At 46.0% G+C, this 19,613-nt stretch overlaps 1 protein-coding gene across 1 annotated transcript in view; it reads left to right on the top strand.

Annotated features, from left to right (window-relative positions):
• Nucleotides 1–780: 780 nt before the first annotated feature.
• Nucleotides 781–19,613, top strand: part of LOC138516878 (uncharacterized) — a 245,937-nt gene continuing 227,104 nt past the window's right edge. Inside the window, exon 1 of the mRNA XM_069632327.1 lies at nt 781–862. Within this exon, the coding sequence (XP_069488428.1) occupies nt 850–862 (13 nt within the window). The 5' untranslated portion in view covers nt 781–849. The remainder of the gene's footprint in view (nt 863–19,613) is intronic.

The following is a 19,613-nucleotide window of genomic DNA, read 5'->3' on the forward strand; positions in this document are numbered from 1 at the left end:
CAATACAATTCTACAATTGTGCTTTAACGCTCAGACCCTGCCCTCTCTCGCTATTTCCATTACCGGTTTATTCCCACATGTGAATTCAGGATTTCAACGATGCAATATTACACCTGTGTTTATGGATGCAGAAAGACTTCTGGAGAAAAAATATATATATTTTCTTAAAAATAACTATTTTTGATTTCTGTGAAAAAACTTGTCAGGAAACCAACTCGCAATGTGTTGACATTCAAAAGGACTTGAGCAAATAACCTGACATCAGACAATGGGCGAGCCTCCCCTTCCGTTCATTGCTGGTGATTTCCCTGAGATCCAGCACTGGGGAAAGAGAAGTGGATGGTATTCTTTTCTCTGGAAGACCCCTTTAATTACTACAGTGGCATGCAGAGGTCACCTGCCATGCCAGACTTTTCCAGGGCTGTGTAAGGAGTGAGCCATATGTGCTGCAAGGGTGGCCAGTCTAGCTCTCCCAGGAAATCTCTTGCTGGGGGTATTGTTGCCCTGTGCCTTGTATTGTTTAGGCATAGGACTGGCCCTGGGCTTATGTGTAATTAAAGTTTTGAATTCTTGATTAATTAGGTCGTTAACAGAAGCTGGTGTGTTTGCATCTGGGAATACAGCCAGAGTCCCCAGGTGACTGCCACATGTCTGATCAGGAGTGGTCCACTACCAATTTGCTCTGGGCTAAAGAAGGCGTGGTTCTGAGGGCCTGAATACAGGGTCCACCTCTACCTCCTGCACACAGGATAAATACAGTGCCTCCCACGCTCATCCCTCACAGACACCAGCTGCTTCCTCCTGCCTGTACTTCCTACAGTGAAGAGACTAGAAGAGTGACTGGACGCCATGGCTAGACCAGGTACAGTACCAGAAGCAGGCAGATCTCTGCCCCTTCCTCCTCTCCCTTTATCGGTCATTGAGCAGCGGCTGTGAGTCCATTTAAATGTCTGATGTGCATGTGACCAGGAAACTACACTAAACAAGTAGGCTTTTTGTTTCAGACAACACGTGCTCTGCCTCGTCCTATCTGGGCAATGGTTCTCTTAGTTATTGCCTCATTTCTATTAAGACCTTAAACGATTCTACAATACGCGTAGCACTTACTCCTGAAAAAGATGAACACTACACACGTGCAGAAGAATTGCATGAGCGGGGCCTATGTAAAAGGACATAGGGCCTCATTCCGAGTACGGCGCTAACCAATGGCGCTATTAACGCCTTGGTTGACGCCGTACCCGGAACGGCAGCGCCTTGGTGGATGGCGGAATCACCGCCCCATTCCAAGGTTGGCGGGGCGGTAATTCCTCATTCACCAAGGCTCTTCCCCATTCCCAAATGAGCCCCCATAGGGCTCAATGGGAATGGGGAAGATGCCAATAACGGTGACCGTTCATTACGGTCACCGTTATTGGCTTGGAGGCCCCTTTGCGCCATCGACTTTAACACCTGCTCAAAGCAGGCGTTAAAGGCGAGGGCGCAGAGGGAACTCTGAGTATGGCGGTAAGGGAATACCGCCACCGGTCTCGTTACTGGTCGCCGCTATCCCTTACCGCCATACTCGGAATGAGGCCCATAGCTTTATTAAGTAGATGAACCTATGGCGAGTTGTGATCATTCATTTTTCTTTTTAACTGTAATATGAATGCAAATGTAAATGTAAATATGTTTAATTGTTCTTTAAGGTTTTATACTTTTTTTGTAAAGGTTCTGCATTTTGTAATTGAACCAGAAACAAATAAAAAAAAAAAAAAAGAAAAAGGACATACCTATCCGAATGACTGCAGATCAGTTAAGGTTAACTTTCTAACACTGACCACCCAACAACGAACCTCATACATAAAATATGAGGGTAGACATCCACACCATCAAGACATTCCTGCTGAAATTCCCCCACTCATTACTGGGATTTGAGCCGGATCACCTACGATTCAGTAAGAAATAGGAGCAAAACATGGGAAAGCCTGTAACGGAGAGATTTATCGCACACATGAGAACATTGCCTTTTCTCTATGGTGGGCAGCCAGTGGTGGGAGAAACAAGGGGCGTGGAAAGAGCCTAGTATTGACTCGAGCTCTCTGCCCTGCCCTCTCTGCATTAACACTTCCATTATGAGTACTATAGGAAATGTTTGGGTATTTACAGAGGTAGTCCAACACTATGGAGTGTATGATAGAGGCATGTGGTGAAAGAGAATGAACTTTGCAGGGAGGAACTAGTTAAAGAAACCACTGAAAGAACAGTGCCCCCCCACCCCTCTTTACAAGTGCACTGATTCCTGGGTGGTTTAAATAGTTTTCCGTGCTCCGTCTCAGATGTAGCCTGGGTCCGAAACACACCTCTATCCAGCAGCCACCCTCAGATTGAAAATCCAATGAATTCTCATGCTATGAAACTGCTGCATAGGAACACCTACACTACAGATTCCATTGACAGCACAGCACAAGGTCTGCAAGTGATTGCACATTGCACCCATGGAAAGGGCGCTCAGCCAATCGGTGGCTGGAAATGTGGACGAGAACACACTGGGTACTGTCTACACACAGGGTTAGCAGGCCAGGCGGCACACACGTAAGGTAAATTGGGGGTGTTAAGGGAAAAGCATGCCAGGGAAGCGGGCACAGTGATCTAAATGATCACTGCGCTGCACCGTAACAGGCGTCGGCATTTCCAGCCGTCATAGTTATGGGCGGCGCAGTGATCACATAGATCCCGAGTGGGGCATGCTAACATTTAAATATTCAAAAAAGAAGGGGCGAGGCGCGCACTCCAATTCCTGGCCAATATATTACCTGAACAAGTTTCCAAAATCAATCACAGGGTTGATTCCCTTCTTGCACTGTTGTACTCCTTCAGGCGCTTCCGTATCTGCAATACTCATCAGGGAGGCTGAGTTGCCATTCAACTCAGGTGAAAGCAATATAAATTCAGTTGCAGTCTCTCGGAATTATGACCAATGTAGTGAACCCATTTAAACAATTCAGGTGACCAGTGACAGACTCCCCTCCAACACACAAATCATACCCTTAGCAGGGAGACGGGGGAAAACCATGACTATGGCTCTCCAGTGTACAATATCTTTTCTGTCTAAGTGTGGGACACGCTGGGACATGCTAACCGTCACATTTCTATGCACATGCGACTCAGGATAATGCTCATGTTTTGTCTGAGTGTGGCACATGCTAAGAAGCACAATTCTATTAAGATGCGGCATAGGCTAATGGTCACGATTCCAACTAAGTGTGGGACATGCTACCATTCCTAATTCTGTCCAAGTGTGGAACTTGCCACCATTCACAATTCCTTTTAAGAGAGGCACATGCAACCATTCTCAACTCCATCTAAGTGTGGCACATGCTAACATTCACAATTCCGTCTAAGTGTGGGGCATGCTGACAATTCCATTCTATGGTAATGTTAAAGGATATTTGTACCGTGCACTATCACCACCGGAGTGGTCCCCTGACGGCTCTGAAAAAGGGAAGGGGGAGTGAGGCAGTGGGATTAAGCTGGAAAGTGCAAGAGAGCAGTGATGTGCCATTGGCAGCCTCAGTCCGAAGGGTCCATTGACTGGATGTTTGGGGTGTTTTACGGTCGGTAGTCGTCATGTGCTGTTGTGCAAGTCTATGTGTGGTTTGTTTTGTTGTTGCAGTGTAGTGAAGTTTGTGCAGATTGTTGTGTTTCAGGCTTGTGGTTGTCTTTAGTTAGCGTTTGAGAGGTGTATGCAGAGGGGTGAAATTGTTAGTGGATCGGTAAATTGGCATTGCTGTCCTTGCAATTATGTTTAGGTGTGATGCTTGCTATCATTCACTGTTCCATTTGAGTGTTGCACTTGCTAATCTTCAGTATCCTATCTAGAAGTGAGGAAGGCTAATGATCACGGATCCATCTAAGAGTGGCACTTGGTAACATTCACAGTTTCATTTAAGTGTGGCGCATCCTAACATTCACATTTCTATCTAGATGTGACACAGGCCAATCTTCACAGTTCTCTCTAGGTGTGGCACTAGCTAACATTGACAAGTAAGTTAGTGTGTAATGCAATACAACATTTACAGTCCAGCCATGAATAGATTTAAGTTAGTGGTCACAAATCTCTCCAAGTATGCATGGTGTAAGTTTATGGCAAACGTTATGGAAAGGTAAGGTAAGGTAGAGTGGCACAGTGGTTCTATTTACTATGGCGACGATGGTGGGGACATTCTTGGTTTTTTTTGTTCATGGAAGATTGGTCTCTTGCAATATGCGCAGAGCCTGGTGCTCCCTAGAAAACAAAAAAAGTGATTTGCATCCAAGACAGAGCCCCAGAGTGTGAATAGCAATCACCCCTTTTTGTGTGGGGGGGAGGGGTGTACATGACCAGTAATGGACTTTGCTGTGATCGGCTCTGCCTAGGCTCGGGCTGGCAAGCCATTGCCATCCATGTAACCCCCCCCCCCTCCCACAAATCCTACGTGGTGGTGATAGCTACAAAACAACTGAAGGCAATCACCTACAATACAGACTCAGTTAAAAGCCATCAGATCACAGTCCTAGTGATCTCAGTCCTAGTGAACACACAAATATGCTGTGCACACTGTATTAAAATAACTGGACCGTTGTGAAGAGAACACATGAATAAAGCTAGTTGCATTGGCCAAACAAAGCCATATAGGAGCTATGAAGTGTGATGAACATTTTACAAAATTCTTTACAGTCTTTCATTGCTGAAGGAGTGAACACCAGGTTGATGATGGAATTAGATGAAGACATAATTGTTGAAAATAATTTGTGTGCGTTTAGATTAGGACCTTTACAAAAATGGTTACTTTGAAATCTTTGTCGGCCACTAAGGGGCTGAGGCTTAGCTCTGTAAATAGCAGCATTGAGTACACGGCATTGGGGTGAAGTCATGAGAGATCGGATTTCTGATCTTGTCTATCCCCCCCTGTTTTCTTTTAGATGACAGGCAGGTGTACTTTATACGTGCACCGCAGCAAATGATCCTAAAAGTGGTCATTTCCTATGAGCCCACGTGTCAGGTGCAAGCACTATTGATGGAGGCTGGGAGGTCTTCACAGCTTCCTTGGCTCACACATTGGGAGCAGTGTCTGAGCAGCGAGGGACAGAGCTCAGGAATAAAGGAATGTCCACACATATTGTATCTGTATTTCTGTACCGTAAAGTAAGGGGTGGCATTCTTAGCAATAAGCCCCAAGACTAAGGGGGAAAGCACTCTTTATCTTATTTAGGGTAAAGGTTGGCTGTCGGGTCAGGGTAACTAATAGCCTCGCCAGGGCTGTGGTTTGGGGCTGTGGCTGCAGGATTGCTTTGTCCCAGGACCCCTGCAGCATTGGTGGTGGTGTTTCCATGCATGGGAGCAGCTGCAGGGCGTAGAGAAGACCTGCTGAAGTGGGGTACATTGGAGACGTCTGGTGGGGGCACAGGGGTAGAGGAGGGCTCACCCACAATGCAAGAAAGTGCTGGCACTGTGGGTAGCGTGGTTCATTTCAAACTTAAAAGCATCTCATGCAGCCGTAGGTCTTTAGCTTCTGTCAGCTAAATGCATAAAAGAAAGCAGCTCCTGCTGTTATGGACTCGTGCCAGGTATATGCTGGCACTTTGGCTATGGTTTCAATGGATAAACTCGCAGTTGGAGGGAATCTTACGGAGACAGCATTTAGTGGTCAGAGTTGTCCCTCCCTACACTCCGCAGACTTGGATCTCCCTGCAGCGTGATCTGCTCCCCGGTGGGCTGCTCCCCGGTGGGCTGCTCTGAGCACCCACCCAATGAACCGCTGTTAGGCGATTAAAAGTGGTCAATGAAAACAGCATAACACGTTATTACTTTGAATAAATTTAATGTCCGTGTTGCAGGTAAGTATTTACAGAACTAAGCAGTTATACAATTACACGCCATTTATTTATTGAGGGAACAAGAGGTTTGACCCCGAAACACGCGAAAAAGCAAAAAGCTAAATAGTGTGACAGTTCTGAATAAGTTGCACTCATACGAGGCACAGGTAGTAAGCAAAGGGGCAGTAGATGGTTTTGAATAGATGGTACAGAAAATGAGACCGGGCAAAGGCACACGCTAGACAACAGTGGGCTGTGTATTTACAGAGCGATCTATACAGGGAGGCAGGGAGGGAGAGTAATGCGAGGGTAAGTATAGGGTGCTACGTATACATTGAGGAGGTAGATCTTTAGTACAGATTTACAAGAGCTGAGTTTCGAGGAGATGTTTACATGTGGAGGGGAGGAGGAGGTCCAGTGGTGTGGGGCAAGGAGGGGTACGATGCAAGAGTGGGGCTTGCATGGTGTAGAGCAGCAGGATGTTGTGTCAGCATTTTAAAGGGTCCATGCTAGCAGTCATTGTCTCTGTGTTGGTGCCAGGGTGAGGTTCAAGGCATTCACACAGACCCATAAAGCTGCCGATGGCCCATCGCACCAGTATCTTTGTGGCAAGGTCAGCCTGCATACAATGCTATGCTCCCTTCAATCTCATAATATTACACATTTCAAACGGGCTTGGGGGCAACTCTTTCCAGGATACCTTTTTGTCATTCTTTGCAGTGTAAAGATCGTGCACATAGTGATACTGGATCCTCATCGAGTTAGCACCAATTCGATTCTGTGAGCCTCATTACAATTCTATGGGTGCAGTAATAGTGCTGGTAAAAAGGGTGCTAACACCACCACCAGCACTTTTACTGCACCAGCAAAACACAAGTTTCCTGGTGATGGCATTGATTTACCACCAGCCTATAGCAGGAAGTCAATTTTGCCACAACCGGCAAATAAATGCCAGAATTACCTCACCAGTAAATCCAGTGCAAGTAATTCCAGCAATCCCCTCCATGGAGTCCTATCGGACTCCATGGAATGGGGAATGACTTACCTTGCTGGCACTCAGAATCTGCCGGTCATTCCAGGTGACCAGGTGCCATTAACGGTAAGTCTGTTTGGTGGTATTGCACGGCTAATTCCGGTGCCAGTAATTCTGACAATCCCCTCCATGGGTTCCTATGGGACTCCACGGAATGGGGAATTACTTACTTTACTGGCACTTGGAATTCCAGCTGACCGAGTGCCGGTAATGGAAAGTCCGTTTGGTGGTATTACGCCAGCTATACCGGCGGGATACCACCAAACTTGTAATGACCCCCTGTGTCTCTTGTAGCATCATAATTCCCATGTTACATACAGCGCTCCCTCTTATTCTTATTTTTGTTGAGTATTGGTCAACATCCAAACATCTGCTTGCACAAGTGTATCTCTTTTTACCCGTGCCATATCTAAAAATCTAATTAATACCCTTTGCTTGCCAATGTTGACCTTGTTTACTAATAGGAAGCTACACAGCAATGACAAACACATACATACACATATTGGCTACCTTTAACCAGCTTCTTCACAAACCTCTTGATAAGGAATAATGTGAGCCATCCCTCCAACACCCCAAACAAAATTGGCCCACAGTACAAACCCCAGCAGCCTCTGAGCTCTCATCAGTATCAGAATACATTCCCTGGAGGAACGAGTTACCTTATACTCGGGATCTGAGGATCTAATTCTATCATTCTCAGCATCTGTCTGATATGTTCGCAGATGGAACAAAAGCTTTGATTCAACTTCAATGTGATTCTCTCGAAAATGTGGGGCTTGAAATGTGAAAATCCCTGATCTTTTTTGTTGTAGCCCACCTTGCCAAATGTGTAGTTTATTAATAATGGGGCTTATTAATGGCTGCATATAGGATAGGACCAAAGCCAGGTGCTATTTTTTTCAACCCATAGCTATATGTATATTCATGTTTACCTTTATTTGGAAAAAACAGGGATTACATTTTGAATGAGCCCATGGGTGAGATGAGATCTAGGAGTTTGCAGTCAGGCTTTCTTTAGGATTGTGGTCCTCAGTCCTCACCACTCACCAGTTCAGACCTGCCTTATTGGCATAAAAACAATCACTCATTTTGTGAGACTTACAGTATCCAGCACCGCTTTCATTGGGTCCTGCTTGGCTGTTGCAGCTCAACTTGATAGTGCTTTGGGGTGGTCCCTCTTGGGTGCTGCTAGCAGGCTGCTACCAGGTACCCCCACCTGGTAGCCACAGTTCTTCTGAGGGATCATGCATCGGGCCAAGAAGGCACTGCTGGCACGAACTTACGGGAGGAATAAACATGTAAGAAGAAGTAGAATTCTCGTTTAGTGGGGGCTAATGGAAACCTGAAAGGAGTATGGTTTAGTAACTTTGTAGTCGGTTTGGATTGGAATTCAGAGTGAGACTAACAAGGTAAACCCGAACAGTTGAACTCGAAGCTATACATTTTGTTTATTCCATACATAGGCAGATAGTGTTGATCTATAGGAATGTTATTCCTCTTTAATTGCGATTATTTTTTTAATTTGAGTGGTTGAATATATTGATAATAAATAATAGTAAGAAAAGAGTTCATTCAAAATAATGAAATTGAGTTGAACATTATTATATGTAAATACATCAAGGAATGTATAACTTTTGAAATGTTATGGAATGTATTCATTGGGCGAGTGCAGCCTTTTTTACACACGTTTAGGTTGTAAGGAACTGTCAGATTTCCAATCTACTGGTGGCCTTGTCATATGGCTTGCTGGCTTTCAATGCCCTAGACCTAGACTGCACGCCCCTCCACCAGTATAAAACTTCCTGAAGATCAAGTGAATGCAGAGGTAAAACCACCTTTACAGGGTGCTCGAAAGTTCCCAAATGTGCCCCTCGGATAGGTTGAGCTTTTCTGGCCATGGCTGAACGACTCAGTGACATTTTTGCAGCATTTCCTCGGGGTCTAATCCAACTGCAAGTCTCATGGTGGGAGTCAAGTACCGCCCTCCAATTACAAAGCCGGGACTCAAGAGAGGAGTTCCAGAAATTAATCAGGGGCTCTGGGACATTCCAAAAAGCACTGAGGGTCTTTAAAATTCCCAGCTAGCTTTCTGCTTCTTTGTGGGTTTTATTTGGCTGTTGAATTAGGAGTAGATGGGACAGTCTCACAAATGAGTGGATTTGGAATGATTTCAAGAAATGTGCGGTGTTTGGTGTCTCTTGATTCCTACTTCATCATCTTTTGTCTGAGTGTGTTTTTTTTAGCTCCTTCAGAGCATGAAGAGATGAATCATAATGAGGGAAGATGGAGCGTGAGAAGGAGGGGGTTGTGGTACAAGCAGAGTCCCTCAGCAAGTGCAAGCAGGAGGTTGGCCAACACATTGAACTTTCCTTTGGTGGTGGGGGAGAGGTACTCCAGGAGAAGATAGTGGTGGTGAAGGAGTCTAAAGATCACTAGAAGGAGGAGCCAGAAAAGGCCCACCAGTAGATGTCTCAGGAGGAGAAGACTGGAACCATTGCAGCACTGCCTGCCCATGGGTGAAGGCACGCTCAGACATTCCTAAAGAAGGTGAAGACAGGTTAGATGTCCCGATCCATTACATCACTGCCCATCTGGGCTACTTCGGCTTGCCGGAGGGTGTGACTAAGTTGGGAGGCAGGCAGTGCAATATCCCACCATTGCCAGAAATCATTTCATCAGGGTTACCCAGTTGAGAGGTCGTTTGGCACCTCGTCAATGCACCGGCATTGTAAGATGTGATCCAATGATGTGCTCAAGAAGCACACATCACATACAGTACCCCGAATTCTACCACTATCAACAGGATACTGTACTGCTAGCTGTGGTAAAGGGGTGTTGCTCGTCGGTAATGTCAATGGGTCAGACTGCCCTGGGTCAAACGTGGGTGGACAGTAAGACCATTGAAATGGCCCAAAGTCAGGGGGAAAAGGGGTCGCTTGCTAGAGTGTTGCCATTGGAGAGCTGGAGTGTCATGACCCCTCCAACATAGTTGAAGGTGGCCTCAAGGGAGAGAAATATGGCACTCCACCCCAACCCCTCCCAGGCCAGGCTCTAACAAGCCCCCCTTTTCCCCCTGACTCTGGGTCGTCCAATCATCGGAATGTACCACCTCAAGCAGTGCAGCATCCCGTTTATGATGGTAGAGGTTAGAGTTGAGGTTGTGGAGCAATTTGGTGAGATACAGTGACAAGGAATGAAGGCACATAATACATTGTTGCCAATAATATAAATATTCCTGAAATGACATGAACTCCGACAGTCAATGTAAACTGGATTACAAGGTAGTGCGAATCATATGCTTCTGGAACATCCTGCACTCTTCAAGGTGACTCTGCAAGAGGGTACTAAAAGGGAGAACATGGCGCTCTGGAAAAGCGCCGAAAAAAAACATTAGTGACTATGATGGTTGGTAGTTGGCTGAGCCAAATAAATATAGGATGATGTGCAAACGAAATATTTACTTTTGTAATTCCCTTAATTACTACTATCAAAGTCTAAATTCCCACAATATTTCCTCCTGCTGCTTCATCCACGTGAATGTAGCTGGCTCACACACACATTTGTATCATCTGAGGAATATGTTGATTGGTCTACCAAGTAATGGGGCTGGTGTTTTTTCCCATCATAGTCTTTTGTTCATTTTTACAAATGTAAGCTCTCTTGCACGTGTGTCATTGAGGGGTCTCCTCTGGTCTTAGACAATAGTCCCACTAGCGCTAGAAAACCACTGATCCTCCGTGCTAGCCAAAGAGCAGCTTTGGATTTCCAGCGGTAAGTGAATTAGTACAGATGACCACACTGTCAAACCAGAATATAGTCAATTGTCACCACTACCCATCTGACATATGTCAATAGCATTGACATCAACCATCTGCCGTGGGCTTCAGTTTTCCCACATAATTCGCATAAGGACACTGCTGCACATAGCAAGCCAGATTCAGAGAGGTGTCCGTCCCACAGTTTGTGGGTTTCCACGCCTTGGCCGTAAACTATGAGACGGACACCCCCCATAACCTGTCTTGCTATGTGCATTGGGGTCCTCACGAGAAATCTGTGGGCGAACTGCAGCCCACTGCAGATGAACAGGAGTTGTGGAGATCAAGTGTGCACTGTCAGAAGAAATGCGACAGAAAAAAACAACTTCATTAACAAAATTGACAAAATCAAAGGTCACATTGATGCCTCAAACTCAGACAGATCCCTGCTATCCATCCCCCTGGGCACTGCCTCCCTGGACGACTTCACCTCCTCTCTCCTGAGGATCTCTCGGATACACTCACTTCAATCAAACCTTACACTGATGACTACTTCTCGGCCTCCATTATTAAACAACTCACTGGCCAAGCACCCAAAGCACTGATCGGTATTGTGAACACCACCCTCAGTAAAGGTGCATTCCCAGAAATGTGAAAGGCCGGTCTCATACGAAGAGATTACATTTGCAACTACAGACCTATCACGAGCATCCCGTTCATCAGGAAGCTTATTCAGAAAGTAGTTGCAACCCAACTGATTGCCAAAACTGACCAGCTTGATCTCCTCTGCAATTACCAGTCTTGTTTCCGCCCCAAATGCATCACTGAGAAAGCAAACATCCAAGTAGTGGACGATGCGCTCAGAATCACTGACACTGAGGACTTGTGTCTCCTAGTCCTCTTAGGCCTTTCCGCTGTCTTCGACATAGTTGATCACCAAATACTACTCCCCCTCCTCACTGACAGGATAGCCTTCCCTGGAAATGACCTAAAATGAATTGCATGCTACTTATCTGGTAGACATCAGGGGCTGACTGAGACGGGCTCCTTTTTATTCAATTGACACCCAGTCAGGTGTAGGGTCCCCCAAGATTTCATTCTCTCCCCAATCATCTTCATACTATACATGGAAGCCCTGTGAACTCTCAGAAATGACCCCAACATAGCTATCCATCAGTATGCTGATGACACTCATCTGCACATTAAGTTAAGTGGCACTCATGGCGCTGCTCATCTCCTCAAATGCCTTGTTACTATCCAAACATGGATGTCAAACAATTACTTCAAACTTAACCCAAGAACCAATTTGTCCTAATCAGTCACCCACCAAACAACAACTTGTGCAACAATAACTGGGAGACATGTGCCTGGAAGGATTTACCCTCGGCTGTCAAACTCCCATGGATTCATTATTGACAGTAGCTTTTCCTTCCAAACGCACATTGCCAAAAAGTACAAATCGCATGGCTACAGATGCACACACTCGGCAAAATAAAACCCTTCATTCCCCAGAATGCATTCTGCACATTTGCCCAAGCCTTTCGTGATCTCACACATCGATGGGGGGAAAGGGCCTCCTTATTGGGCTTACACCTGTAAACCTGGCACACCTCAAAAGAGCTGCGCTGTAGTCCGCCTCACTAAATGTGCTGACAAATTCGACCGTATCGCTCCAACACTACGCATGCTTGACTGGTGCTGCCTCCCCACCAAGAGTATATTCAAAACAGCATGTATCACCTACAAAGCTGTCTCAAACGGAACAGAAACATACTTGATATGATATGATAGTTTATTTATATAGCGCTATACACAATGTGCTTCAAAGCACTTCAAGGCAAGGGAGGGACCAAGGGAAAATACAATGACATTCTTACAGGCCATGAACAGTAAGGATGTGAAATTAACTATTGTACTCGGCCTGACGACATTTCAGATAGTGCAAGTGCTAAGTGACATAGATAAGGAAGGGAGGGGGAGAGTGGGAAGGAAATGGAAACAGACAGGCGACTACTGTTCTAGGCCTGACGACATTTCTGGCAGAGTCGGAGAAAAACAAAAGGTAGGGGGAGGGGTGCAGAAAGGGAGGGGAGGAACAAAACAATGACTATCGTACTAGGCCTGAGACATTTCAGATAGTGTTGGGGGGGGTGATGGGCACTAAGGGGAGGGGGAGTAGACAGATGAGGTTGCTATCATACTAGGTCCAGGGACAATTCTGATAAGTAAGCGCATAGAAGAAAGTACGGGAAGGAGATAGGAAAAGGTAGAAAGGGAGATGTGGACAGAACAGAGAGTAAGCAGTCAAAAAGAATGGAGAAGTAAGAGAGGAGAGCAAATACAATTGCAGAAGTCAGTAGTAACACATAGGGCCTCATCACAAGTCTGGTGGTAACCCTTAAATGCGGCAGTAGCGCTATTACCGCTGCATTTAAGGGTCTGCCAGATTATGGGTATGGCGGTAGCGCTAATAGCCTCGGCGGTAATAGCGCCGGGGCTACCCACCAACTCGTGATGAGGCCATAATGTTGAAGCCAGGAAACAAGATGAAGATGGGAACAGCATGATTCAGGGCCACCAAGATGCAAAGGAAGCCCAGCATGAGATTTGAGAAAGGGTGACGCACTGTGAATCAATGAAGTCCATAAAAGTCAAATCGAGCTTTGGCCACAAGACAGTGATGGTGGCTTGGGCTTTGGCGGCTAAACTCCACATGCCACGTAGCAAAACTATGAACAGGTTGGATTTAAAACTAGCCCACAAAAAGAAGACTCTCAAGCAAGCCTTCTCCAGCCACGCCTGACCATGTGGAACTATGGCTTTATCATGGGAAGCAAAGCATTTGAGCAAGGCCCAACCATGGCTTTTAGTATGTCCTCTGCACAAGAGCGTTTCAAAAAATGTTGAAATGGTGCATTATACAGCACACATTTTGTAAGAAATTGCCTAAGAAGTCATAGGAATTATGGGTATATTTGAACGGGAAAGTGCCGGCCATCTGTGAATGCTGATGGAATGTTGGTGCAGTGTGTGATTGACAGCTCAGTGCAATTTTGAGGACTTTGAGTGTGAATGTTCTGAAAGTGTCAGTTGGGGGCCTGAGCTGGAGTGCATGAGGATGGCCGGTGGTGGTCTCTATGTATATAACCTAGTAACTGGAACCCATGAACTGATGTATATATGTACAATAAAGATTACCTGGACTTTCTAGTCCAGGAGGCTCACATCGGGTTTATGTCTGGACTACCATTAATACCCCTACAGGTTACAACATATTTTGATGACAAGTGAAAAAGAACCCATGAGACTACAGGCAACAGAGAAAACAAGAAAACAAGAAAGGAGAGCTGTGGTGGGGGAGCAACACAAAATAGATCAGCCACCGACCCCCAAAAAGGTGTCAACATGCCTCCAATAGACTATGCAGGGTTAAGGGAGCCCAGAGATGATTAAAAGGCAACCCAGAGATCATTAAAAGGCTGTACCTGTTATAAAACTCTCCCTTCCCCAGTGCACTTGCGGCAGCGAAAGGGAGCTCAAATAAGGATGAAGTGAAGACCTAGCCCACAGGAATTTCAGAAGAACTCAGGAACAGAAGCATACATGTTGTCACAATAGTCATTTACCCCAATCCAGTTAAGGAAAAAAAGAGGAAAAGAAATATAGGAAGGAATGATGACACAAGCAAAAACATGTAAAATGTACCTACACAGGAGAGGCATGGCAATGGTTCCTCGGCATAGCTTGCTCGCATAGCTCACGAGTAGCAGTTTTCAAAGGTTCTCAAGCAATCGCTGCCCCATTATGTAAAAGACGTGCACCAATTGGGCACATTATGAACACTGGATGCTAAAAAGACAAGTATTTGAGTGCTCAATTATATGTTCACATAAATTAATGCTGTGTGACACCTTTAGGTCTCCAGATGTTTTGGACTACACCTCCCATAATCCCTAACCAGCATAGTCAATGGTGAGAAATCACGAGAGTCATGGTCCAAATCACCGGTAGAGTCACAGGTTGCAAAACCCTGGGGTGTAATCTTGCTTAAACTGAACAATAGTTCCACAGTACTAGTTAGCTGTAATCTCTTATTTCATGAAAAGCCACACTGCACGAGGTCTACATGGGTGCTTATCATGACCATATTCCATATAGCTTAAAGGATTGAAGCAGCAAAAATGTAATTGCCTAATGCATCGCTCGGATGTAATCAACGCTAGAGAAGCACTTGCCACAGAATGATAGTCGAATCCCACAAAAAGTAGGAACATGTTTTGCTGCTAGCAGCAAGGAGCACTTAGGTCAGACAGCCGATAGAACAATTTGGCAAACTGGAAGATCCTAATATCGCAGGGCATGTGCCTCTTTCGTCCATGCCTTCAGATGTCATTGGGTCCATGAGAAGAACAAGCCTGAACATGTGATCATACCCTGAACATGCAATGCTAGTAAAGCCTCATTACGAGGTCGGCGGTACTTCCCGGTGTCACTGGGACATTACAAGTCCCAGAGCAGCGGGAAGTCAGGCAGCAGATTCGGTAACTCCCCATTCCTGTGAAATCCCATAGCACTCCATGGGAGTGGGGAGACAGAAGCACCAGCACCGTTTCTAACGGCGCTGCTGTTTCTGTGACAACTCTGCCTACTGGGCCGATGTGCCAGTAGGTCTGACCCTGCCGGGTGCAATGGCCCATGCAGGCAGACTCGTAGTGTGCCGGTCCAGAAACAAGGGTGCCAGTGAGCTTACCGGCACCCTTGTTTCCGGACCGCCACACTCGGAATGTGGCCCCAGGACCTTCGCTAATCCCAGACTTTTACCTGTGCAGACTCCAAGGTGAGGAGTGATTGACACTTTCATTTGCTTTGTGCTCCTTTCATCTCCTGCTACAACACTTTTTGTGAGAGCAGTAACAGTATGTAACTGAAAATGGTTTGTGTGTATGGGGTGGTGGTATGTGTCAGACCTAGGGATTTGCGCAGGGCACTTTTCGGGACGCGATATAAACGAGGCATGGAAGATCTTCTGTTGGCAATGTGAAAATTAAATGGGACCATTTTCTTTGCACACTGGGGCATGTTCCGGGGCAATTTGATAAGGGTCTAAGGCAGTGTGGCGTGACATCGGATAATATTTTGGCGACAATGTCGTAGGGTCATAAGCCATCTTCTTGAGCAATTCATAGGGTGTTTTTCTATGAGCAATATTCAGGGGCAATGGGTGTGAAACGGGTAACATTATTTATAGCAGCACAGGGCAATTTTCTACAAGCAATGGGAAGTTGGATGGGCCCATCGTCTAGTGCAAATTGAACATGTCAGGGGACATGCTGTCTTTTGGGAAACATGGTAGATGTATGCATTCATTGTTTCGTAACAATGTAGAGTTACATGGGGAAAATATAAAGGGGGCATATTGCTTCATAGTTCTAGGGCAATTTAAAGGGTGCAGAGGCAATTCTTTGAAAGTGGCGTCTTCTGTCAACAATGTGCTTTGCTCCTGGGGAATTTTCACGGGGCAAATATACAGTAACATTGGGCAGCATCCTGGAAGCATTGTGAATAAAGATTTTCCATAATGGCTTACTAGAAAGTCTTAATTCTATTAAAGACACGGAGGCAAGCATTATGCTTCTCTTTCTTTTATTTAATTATTTAAAGAAAGCGCAGCAGCAAAAATATTTTCTTTAGTGCATAGAAAATATGTAACCGTAAACACAAGCAGAAAACATTATCAAATGTCCTTAAATGTCCTGAAAACACATAAAACTTTGTTTCCCAGGAGGCCTATGGAAAAGTTCAACGTGATGTCACCAACATGTGACTTGAATCCTCCAATGAGGGAGTATATCCGTCCATAAACAGTCCAGAATATGATGACACTTCCTCTTTCGAAGCTGTAAACTTGTCCAGTAGAAAATATGGAACTGAAGCCATCTCATAGGAGCGAAAATGTGCCGTGTATTAGGCGGACTTGTCTGTTGACGCTGTCGAGAGAGAGAAGAAAATCGCAGTTAGCTCATGTATATTACAACCCTATTTCCCTTAGAGGGGCGGGAGAGAAATACATTGTTATTTTAAGGAACAATACTGCATTCAGAATCATGTAACCAGTTTGCAATGTATGTATAAGCATCAAAGTGATATACTTAAATTTCTCGCCGGGTGGGATAATGCTCGCCTCCGTGTCTTTAATAGAATTAAGACTTTCTAGAAAGCCATTATGGAAAATCTTTATTTAATGTCAAGACCGGAGGCTCCCATTATGCACGTTCAAAGCTTAATTACCACAATGGATGCCAGCTGTTCTACCGGTTTCAGGTAGAATTGCTTAAACACGGATTCACTTGCCCAGTCTGCCATTTTCATGATGTCATCCAGTCGGATCCCGACTTGGAAAGCCTTGGAAGCCATAGCTCCTCTCATGGAGTGGGCTCCGAAGTGCAAGGTACCTATTCCTGCTTGAGTTAAGGTCCACCGCACCCAGCGAGCTAGTGCTGGAGCTGAAAACTGCTTTATGGGCTTGAGTAAGGCTATCAAAAGTTGTCCATCAGGCAAGGTTCTGAGCGGCGCCGTAACCTCTTTGTAAGCCTTCAAGCATCTGACTAAGCAGAGCTTGGGCTGGTCACTGAAAGCAGGATAAGAAATCACTCGAGTTGCACTTTGTTCTCCTATGTATGTGGAATACTATGCCATCGGGGGAGAAGGTTCTGCCTGCAAGGTCTAGGGCTCTGACATCAGAAACTCTCCTGCAGGAGACGAGGCAGAGCAGTGTAGTGAGTTTGCCGCATAAGGCAGTGCGGGATAGTTCCTGGTTATCTGGCCAGGATAGAAAAAGGTTCAGTACTTTGTTAACGTCCCATAGCTTATTGTAACGGGACGGAGGCGGGACTGTAAGTCTGATGCCCTTGAGGAGTCTGCAAACTAGGTGGTGTTCTCCTGCTGGGCCCCCTTCTATAGGGTCATAGCCTGCTGAAATAGCAGAGCGGTATGCGTTAACAGTCCTGTAGGCTAGACTTCTTTCCACTAAGGATGCTAGGAAGTTCAGAATTTCTTCTATAGGTGCCGAAACTGGATGTAAGACACCAGTTTCTCCAGGCATTCCATGAGTTAGAGTATCTTTAGAGAGTGGCTGGGGCCCAACTCTCTTCAATGAGGCTGACTGCCATGTGGGACATGCCTGGAACTCTCCACCTTGACCTGAAATCCTCCAGGCCGCTAGTATCAGAGATCCGTGGAGGAGTAGTGGGTGACGTTGGCCCGCTGGATCTAACAGAAGATCTGGAAATCGGGGTAGAAGGATTGGAAAATCCGAAGAAAGTTCCCAAAGAAGTGGATACCAGGTCTGAGAGGTCCAGACCGGGGCTATAAGAACCAATTCTGTTCGCTCCTGACGGGCCTTCGCTAGGGTCCTCGCGATCATGTTGAAGGGGGGAAAGCATAGAGCACCCCTTCGATCCAATGTTGGAGGGAAGCATCCGTCGCTGTCGCTGCTGGATCTGGATTCCAGCTGAAGAACACTGGTAGCTGAGTGTTCAGGCGTGAGGCAAACAGGTCTTTGGACATGGGACCCCAAACTTGCTGGATCAGGAGAAAGACTTCTCTGTCGAGCCTCCAGTCGCTGTAATCGGTTGTGTTCCGGGAGTACCAGTCTGCCACTACATTCGTAAGGCCTGGTAGATACTCTGCCGTAACCGAAATCCGGTGTTCTAGACAGAAATGCCAGAAATCTTTGGCTAGTTCCGCTAGAGGTCGAGATTTGGTGCCACTCAGATGATTGATGTATCTTACTGCAGAGACATTGTCCATTTTCAGTAAAATACAACAGCTCACTCTGTCTTTGGCGAAGGAGCATACTGCGAAGGAACCCGCTTGGAGCTCCAGGCAGTTGATATGCATCTCGTGTTCCTAAGGTGACCATGTTCCTCCTGTGGCTATTGGACCGCATCTCGCTCCCCAGCCGGAACGGCTGGCGTCTGACTCTATCACTATGTCTGGGGCAGATCCGAAGATTGCTTGGCCGTTCCAGGCCTCCATGTGGGTAAGCCACCAGTTGAGTTCCGTTCTTGCTTCTGGTGATAGAGTCAGTTGCTGCGGTAAGAAAGACTGCGTCTCAAGTGCTGTCCCTTCAGCCTCTGTAACTCTCGGTAGTGTAGAGGTCCAGGAAAAATAGCTTGGATAGAGGAGGAGAGAAGTCCTATTACCCTCGCTAGGTCTCGAAGAGAGATCTCGTCCCTCAGCAGGAGTCTGCGGATCTCCCGCTAGGTGGAATGAATTTTGGCTGTCGGGAGACAGAGTTCAGACAATTCGGTGTCTACTACAAACCCTAGAAACTCTAGGTTTCTGGATGGGTGAAGGATTGATTTTTCCCAATTTATGAGAAATCCGAGACTGTGTAGTAGGTCTATGGCCCGCCTGGTCTGTTGTTGTACCAGCGCCTTCAGACTGTGCCATGAAGATAATATCGTCCTAATATATTATCAGCTGAACACCTTCTACTCTTAAATGTGCTACTACCGGTTTTAGGACCTTGGAGAAAGCCCAAAGAGCTGAAGAAAGACTGAATGGAAGACTTGTGAATTCCCAGTCCTGCAGATTCCAGGAGAATCTCAGATAGCTTGCGTGGTCCTGATGTATGGGCACCGCAAGGTACGCATCTTTCAGATCCAAATGCATAAACCAGTCGTTGGGTCTCAGGAGGTCTCTGAGCATGTAAATACCCTCCATTTTGAAATGACGGTAGACAATGAAATCGTTGAGGGCCTTTAGGTTTATCACTGGATGCACTTTTTGCTTCCTGCGCACCAGAAAAATTGGGCTGAAGAAACCGCCTTGGCCTGTGCAGGGGCGGATTGCTTGTTTCATCACTAAATTGCAAATTTCCTTGTCCAGTGCTAGCTCGTCCTCTTTGGACATTGCAATGGGAATGGGACGACTTATTTGAAAGGGCTGTGCGAAGAACTCTAGACGCATGCCGCAAACTGTGTCTC

This window comes from Ambystoma mexicanum, chromosome 6q (genome assembly GCF_040938575.1).
Source record: "Ambystoma mexicanum isolate Mex_15411 chromosome 6q, UKY_AmexF1_1, whole genome shotgun sequence".
Lineage (NCBI taxonomy): Eukaryota > Metazoa > Chordata > Amphibia > Caudata > Ambystomatidae > Ambystoma > Ambystoma mexicanum.